General features: G+C 37.1%; 1 protein-coding gene across 1 annotated transcript; it reads left to right on the forward strand.

Annotated features, from left to right (window-relative positions):
• The first annotated feature begins 2447 nt into the window (after window positions 1-2447).
• LOC112836724 (olfactory receptor 13C7-like) lies at window positions 2448-3394 on the forward strand. The gene is given in 2 exon segments (XM_073876738.1): window positions 2448-3165; window positions 3168-3394. Coding segments are annotated over 2 exon segments (945 nt in total).
• Window positions 3395-8230: the final 4836 nt, after the last annotated feature.

Consider the following 8230-nt stretch of genomic DNA (forward strand, 5'->3'; position numbering starts at 1 on the left):
TCCCACGTCACTCCTCTCTGGGGAGGAAGGGGAGCCCCTCCTGATCTGCCGCTGTTCGGTCCCTGCTGGAGGAGCAGTGGCCCAACTGTGCCACGGATCACAGTTTATGGCAACCCGAGCTTCCCTGCTCCAATCCCTGGGAGCTCTGCTGCACTCAGGCACCCCCAGTCTTTCTGTGACCCCAAGGGTCCTGAGACCACACTGTCCCAGAGAGGGTTCCACCCCCTGCTTAGCCACTGGAGCAACGTCCCTCAGTGGAGCTGACTTCTAAAAGTTCCAATTTTGTGCTCCGCTTCTCTATCATGCCAGTAGCGGCTGATGGATGCTCCCTTCCCCGCCGTCTATCTTCCCGAATATCACCTCGGATTCACTTCTCTGTACGTCCTACCTTCCAGAAAGTGGTCGCTTTTCTGTTCAGAGAGTTGCTGCTATTCTTTTCTTCGATCTCCTGTTGAGTTCGTAAGTGTTCAGGATGGTTTGATCCCTATCTAGCTGAATTCCTGGGACCAGACGAAATTTAGGTCTCCTACTCTTCCTCCATCTTGCTCCTCCCTGTCTGAGACCAGAATAATGTTTATCAATTCTGAGAATCCAGGATTTAGAGGTCAAAACAAAGGTGATTGGTAGATAATTTATTAAGAACAAAGTATCATTTTAACCTAAGCATCACAGATTACTGCCATATCTCTCTATCAGAGATAGTCAATTCTAATGTTCATGTCTTGACTATTTTACTTGGGTAGCAGTTCTAAATTTGCTCTCAGAGGGTGTACAGACAGAAGAATTATTTTTTTGTGTGTGAGTTACACTTAAGTTTAATTGTATTAGCAACTTTGTTTTAATTGCTTCTAGGGGACTTCATCCTAAAAGTACTAGAGAGTTCCTAAATTCTAACCAATCCACATTGCGAACTTTAAATTACTTTTGGGATTAGAAAGATCCTCAAAGCAGCCAAGACTTTAAGTTGTTTTGGTGCTCCATTGGCTGGTCCTTTTTTTTTTTTTTTAAATATTTATTTGTTTGACAGAGAGAAAGGGAGAGAGAGAGAGAGAAAGAGGGAGAGAGAGCACATAAGCAGGGGGAGCGGCATGCAGAAGGAGAGGGAGAAGCAGGCTCCCCACTGAGCAGACAGCCCAAGGCAGGGCTCAGGACCCTGGGACCATGACCTGAGCTTAAGGCAGACGCTTAACCAACTGAGCCACCTAGGTGCCTCTTGGCTGGTCCTTTAAAGGTTCCTCTACTAGTGAAGTGATTATAAAGAGCCCCAGTTTTTATTTTTACTGGAAGTCAGTTCTATTTTTCCACTGGTTAATTTTTTTTTTTTTAACTGTAGCAATGACAGCTACTTGGTATTAATGAAAACTGTGAAGCAGATAGTTTTTTTAGTTATATTATTGAACTTATTGAGATGGAATTTATGAGACTAGCAATCTCACAAAAAAGTAGGGCTTCTGTTTCTGGCATTTTAATATAGAAACATTGCATTTCTAGTGAAGTGGGGATATAAATAATTATAACATATTACTAATGCTTAAAAATATTTTGAATGACCTATCCCTCTTTATTATGGGTATTCTGGATAGGCAGTGAGAAAAAGATTGGCAGAACAGCTGTTTGAGCAGAACCTGATTTCTGTGCAGGGAAAAAATATGTATTTTCTCATACCTGCAAGTAAAAGAGTAAATCTCCCATCAGTTTAATTTCTCAGTTTATACCTTTATTATGGTTTTTAGATTGAGACATGTGCACTGGAGTTTTTCTGAGATCTACTTGTAATTCATTATCTATATTAGGCAGGACAATAGACATCCCAATTTGTACTGAAAAAGACAAGAATAATTTTATCTAAAAATGTTTTCTTTTTTCTTTTACAACCTTTAGTAATGTCTGTAGTTAATATTCTTAGGTAATTACAGGTATATATTTCCCCCCAGATTTGAATTAACCAAAAGGTCTTTTTCTAAAAATGTATCTTTTCAGCTTGTTTTTCTAGCCACAAAATTCTGAAACTGAGATGAAATTACCATTAAAGCAGGACTTATATACACCATTTTGTTTTAGTAACTGAAGAACAGTGATTTTTGTTGATGGTAACATATTAGTTGTGTCTGGATTGTTTGGTCAACATGTTATGGTGACATTGCATTCAAAATAATTTCAAATTCATAATGTAAGTGAGATACATAATTCTCACCCAGTTGTATGTGTTCTGAATCTCTTTTCTAACAAGGACATTTTTTTTTGGAGTTAGTCTCCATAAGATCTAAAATTCTAACTGAGCTTAGAGGATTGTAACATATTCTTATGCTGTGTATCCATTTATAAGTCCATATTACCCATAAGGGAAGCCACTTACGGATGGAAACAACTCTTGCAAACACTGCTGTAACAGATCCACATGTATTCTGGCTGCTACAGAATTCATTTTAGTGAAAGAAAATATTAACATGGGAAAGACCAGTCAGTCCTCTGTGACAGAATTTGTCCTTTTGGGACTTTCTGGCTATCCAGAACTTGAGGCCATTTATTTTGTGCTGGTCCTATGTATGTACCTGGTGATTCTGCTGGGAAATGGAGTCATCATCATTGTAAGTGTCTGTGACACCCACCTGCACACCCCCATGTACTTTTTCCTCTGTAACTTATCATTCTTGGATAGTTGCTATACCAGTTCTTCTATTCCCCTATTTCTTAGCAGCTTCTTAACTTCAAAGAAAACCATTTCCTTCTCTGGATGTGGAATGCAAATGTTTCTCTCCTTCGCTATGGGAGCCACAGAGTGTGTCCTTCTAAGCATGATGGCATTTGACCACTACGTGGCCATCTGTAACCCTCTGAGATACATCATTATTATGAGCAAAACTTCGTATGTGCCCATGGCTGCTGGGTCCTGGATTGCAGGGGCTGTCAATTCTGTGTTGCAAACCTCTCTTGCAATGCGGCTTCCTTTCTGTGGGGATAATGTCATTAATTATTTTACTTGTGAAATCTTGGCTATCTTAAAATTGGCCTGTGCTATCTCCATAAATGTGATTAGCATGGGTATTGCTAATATAATTTTTCTTGTGGTCCTAGTATTTTTCGTTTTTGTTTCCTATGTTTTCATTCTCTCCACCATCCTGAAGATTCCTTTTGTGGAGGGTAAGCATAAAGCCTTCTCCACTTGCTCGCCCACTTAAGAGTGGTGATTATATTCTATGGAACCATTCTCCTTATGTATGAGAAACCCAAGGCTAAAGACTCTTCCAGTGCAGGCAAAGACAAAATCATCTCTTTCTTCTATGGAGTTGTGACACCTATGCTCAATCCCTTCATCTATAGTTTGAGGAACAAAGATGTGAAGGAAGCTGTGAAGAATGTATTGTGTCAGAAATGCTCCTCAGAGGGAATGTGAATGCTTTTTAAAGAAATTCCTTTACTCTGAATGCAGGACTAGTTCTCACCTAGAGGTTCCACAGTAAATATAAGGGTTGGTGGTACCATTAATTCCTGAAATTCTCATTTTTCTGTTCCTGATATTTAAATGTGAGAGAAATTTAAAGCCTACCATTTTCCTTCATGACCGGATTAAGGAGAAATGGGACAGCAATTTATGGGTAAAAGGATCACATCCAAATCATCCACCTTCTCATGGATAACCGAATTTAGTTTAAGTCTGGAATAATGAGTTCTGTAATCTTATGTGAAAGGAAATGCCATTTTACTGGCTTAACTTCTTATCTTCAATGTGCATTGGTTTTCTAGTCTCTTATCTTTCTTAGGAAGATAAAGTAGAACTCAACAAAAAAAAAATTTCTAGTGGGGTAGTCTTTGATCATATAAAGGAAAAGAGTGGGCATTTTAGGGTGTTAGGTACCTAGCCTGTGTATATGCCAAAGAGAGACCAGCGTAGTAAAATGAAGCTATTTTTCTTAGGACTGATTTCCTTTTAGCTGCAAAGTGGCAGGCACCCTTCTGTATGGAAGTGTCTGAGGCAATGTGAGTCATTGTGCAGATACCCCAGCTGATGGGGAGTTTTGGCTTATTGTAGGTTTCAATAGATTAGCAGTTGTATCTTTGAGTGAATACCATTATTACTGTTAAATGACTCAAAAAATTAGTTTCTAAGGAACTTGTTTGCATAATTCTCTGAGAACATGGTAATAATTGGTTTAGAGTGTCACAAATTAGGTATTTTTGCAGTTACATGCATTTCCTGTAGAATATGAGCTTTCTAATCATTCATATGTTCCTTCATTCAATTATTCAAGCAGCCAGTATTTACTGAATAGCTATTTTGTCTCAGACATTATGTTAACTATTGGTAATATCAAAAAACTAAATACATTGAGACAAAACCCAAAACATGATCAAGGAGTGCACAGTCCTGTGGAATACAGACTGACAATTGAGGACAAAAATATTAAATAAAGACCATTCACAACTTTTCCCTTTCCCCTACTTTCTAAACTGGATCCTTTGTTTTCATTCATAGTGTGTTAGATCTTTATTGGGCTGAACAGAGTAATGAGTGCCTTGGAGTAATTTAAATGGGATAAAGTGATCTTCATATATAAGGACTTGGACCAGCTCTAGGAAAGAAATAACAGAGGACAATGAGAAAGAAGGGATAATGCAATGAGAAAGAAAGTAGTGCATACTAGAGATTTGGAAGATAGATACAGGAGATATTTAAATAGATACCATAAATATATAATCGGAGAAAAGGAAAAAAAAGTGACTAAATAGGAAGCTTTGGTGCTGGTGTTCTGTGATCCTGTGTGTCTCTCTCCTGGAAATTTCAGTAAAGATATGCAGTATTCTTTAAGACATTTAGTAATGGATTCCATTTCTTTTGTAGTCTCTCCATGCTGAGATTAGCTATTAAGATTGGTTAACTTAAGTGGGTTGTAATTATAATGTGTGTTAAGTGCTATTATTGGAGGTTGTGTAAAACTCCCCTAGAAGGGGCCATCCTAGGAAGAGAAAGGGCTTTCTTCTTGGCTGAACTGGGAAAAACAATTCTCTTAGTAGTCTTGTGCAGAAGAATATTTCAGACAGAGAATACAGCATGTGGCAATTTGTGGACTACCACTAAGAGTTTAGGTTAGTTGGAACTTGGGTTGTATTGTTGCTTAGCGACAGGGGAGAGGATTGGAAAGTCAAATTGTGGGGGCTTCAGATACTAAGATGAGAATTCAATATTTCTATAGGTTTGAAGTGATCACCTTTTTCTGGAGCCCAGGAGGTACCTCAGGGCTCCACACAGATGAGCACATTCCAAGCACATTCCAAGGAGACAGATTTTTTTCCTCAGTGGAAAATCTTCCCAGCCCTTAAGTCTGAAAAAATAATGCCTCTAATCATGCACCAATGTCTATTTTGCTCTATATTGTTTGAGGATGGTATTAAATACTTCATGTGGTGCAAAGAGCGAATTTGACTCCTCAATGCAAGCTTCTTCCCTCATTCTTTCTATATGTTTCTGTTCCTTTCTTCTAAATTCCTTCTAAACTCACATTGCTTTATATGTATTCATTTGTGCTTGTAAATATTTCATATATGACAATGTAAAGGACATTGCAAAGAGACCTGGAATTAAATAGTATATGGCCTTCAACAATCTCTGAATCCACTTATTCTCTGGAACCTTAGTTTCATAATTAAAGTCCAACTTCAGTGGATCATTTTGTCAATGTGAGATGGCTAGCCAATGAACTCATTTATGTGAAGATCATTTATGTTGGAGACTTTAAAGTACTAGAAAATGATAACTATAACTAAATTATTATTTTATTCATTAGTTTCTCAATAGCAGGGACTAGATCCTTTATTTCTTTTGTGTCCCACTATAGCATAGTAATATAGCATAGTTTCTATAAGTGCTTTTAGGTCTGTTACAGGAGCCCAACAAATGCAATATTTATTATTTAGTTGATTGATTTATTGAAAATTGGCTGATTGAACTGAATACGGAATATACCAGAGAAAAGAGGCATTTGTCATGCTAAGGTGAAAAGATAAATAATTGAAAATAAAGTCACAGACACAAATGCTTCTGTTGAGAAAGTGAAAGATTTGTTCCTGCTGAATAGAAGAAGTGAATTTATGCATGCTATCAGATGCACAATAATTTGATTTTATGTGCTACTAGAAGAGCTTATAATACTTTTCAGATGAAGAAAAACATTCAAAAGTGATGCTCAAGACATCTTTTTTCACTCAAAGATCCAAATCCCCAGAGGGTGGAAAATCAATGCATTTTACTAAGGAATGGAAAAGTAAAGACAATTAGGCTTTGCATCTTACTCTTGAGTAGTGTTCCACCCAATGGCAGAAATGGGATAAAATGAAATAAAACAAGTATACATTGTGATTAAAATCTATGATGATACTAAAAACAACAAAGTCACAAAAAAACATCTTCTAGGTGTGAATTATAAACATTTTACCTGGTTTCCAAGGATAAGCGATCTTTTTCCAAGTGGAAAGTAGGGGACAGACATTCCAGATGAAGAACACAGCAGAACAACATTTTCAAAGGAAGACAGGGTTTAGGGGCCTTTTTAAATAAGAAGATCTATTTTAACTATGAATAAAAAATAGAAGGACTAGCAAGATCGACCCAATAGAAAAATTTCATGAAGTCAGAACTGGCTTCTTTCTGCTTCCACATAGATCCCTTAAAGTCCTGCTAGGCTCCAATACTTACTCTTAGAAGAAAGCTACACTACTGTGGCTTTCCTATAATTTTCTTTGGAAAAATCTTCCTAGGAGGCTAAGTCCAAATGAGGGTTCTTCTTCCCAATTCTGCTCACAGCCATGCACCTTCTGGTTTAGGAGTGTTAAGCTGGGGCAATAATGGTTATGGACCAATAGGGCATAATTAGCCTTTTCTTTTGTCATATAAAAGGACATATCTAATATATTCATGAATGACATAAATTACTTTTTATAGATCCACACACATTCCTGCCCTTATTAGAGAAAAAAAGGTAGTAGTTTCAAATGAAGGCAGAGATTTCCAGATTGTCCAATTTCTTCTAAATTGATCTACAGTGTCCTGCCTAATAAGATGCCATCTGTATGGAAAGGAAATGTGTCATTTATCCACAGACTGGGATTTATAAAACGAGCCAGATATCAGCTCTGGGTTTCAGGCTTCTTGGTGGAACACACATGATAAAGAAAGGTTCCTTAGTCTTCTGAAACATAGACCTCAGTGATATCATGGATCAAGAATCTGAGCTAGAAAGAATATTACTGGCCTTCTGTTGGTAAAATATGCCAGTAACACCATAAGAATGTGTTATTTTAGGGGTGCCTGGGTGGCAGTTGGTTAAGCATCTGCCTTCAGCTCAGGTCATGATCCCTTTGTGGGAAAGTCAAGCTCTTTCGGCATAAACTTTATGATCATCTATCAATTTCTACAGAAAAAGCTACTGGGGTTATGATTAGGATTATGTTAATTTTAAAGATAAATTTGGGGAGAATTAGTTCAACAATATAAGTAAATTCATTAGCATGGTCTATCTATCCATTTATTTTGGCTTTCTTTAATTTCTCCTAAACATTTTTGTAGTTTTGGTATAGAAGTCTTATTTCTAAATAAATTCTGTTTGTTCTTTTATATTTTTGATGGTATTTTTAATTTTTATTTTTTTAAGATTTGAGAGAGAGAGAGCAGGGGGAGGGGCAGAGGGGGAGAGAGAGAATCTCAAGCAGATCCCATGCTGAGTGTGGAGCCCCACGCAGGGCTTGATCCTACTACTCTGAGATCATGACTGGAGCCAAAATCAAGAGTCAGACACTCAACCAACTGAGCCACACAGGCACCACTGATGGTATTTTAAATGGAGTTAAAAAAAAAACCCAAAAAACAGCTTTCTCAGGATTGCTCTATTTGGGGTCTTTTGTGGTTCTGTATAAATTTTAGGTATTTTTCCCTATTTCAATTAACAATACCATTGGAATTTTGATAGGGATTGCATTGAATCTGTAGATTTGGGTAGTATGGACATTTTAACATTAATAATTCTTCCGGTCCATGAACACAGAATATTTTTCCATTTATTTGTGTCTTTAATTTCTTTCATTGATGTCTTATAATTTTCAGTGTACTAGTCTCTCACCTCCTTGGTTAAATTTATTCCTAGGTATTTTATTCTTTTTGATGTAATTGTAAATGGGATTATTTCTTAATTTCTCTTTCTGCTAGTTCATTACTAGTGTGTAGAAACACAACTGATTA

Source organism: Callorhinus ursinus, unplaced genomic scaffold (genome assembly GCF_003265705.2).
Source record: "Callorhinus ursinus isolate GAN/ISIS: 27379988/994484 unplaced genomic scaffold, GSC_fseal_2.0 scaffold24, whole genome shotgun sequence".
Classification (NCBI taxonomy): domain Eukaryota; kingdom Metazoa; phylum Chordata; class Mammalia; order Carnivora; family Otariidae; genus Callorhinus; species Callorhinus ursinus.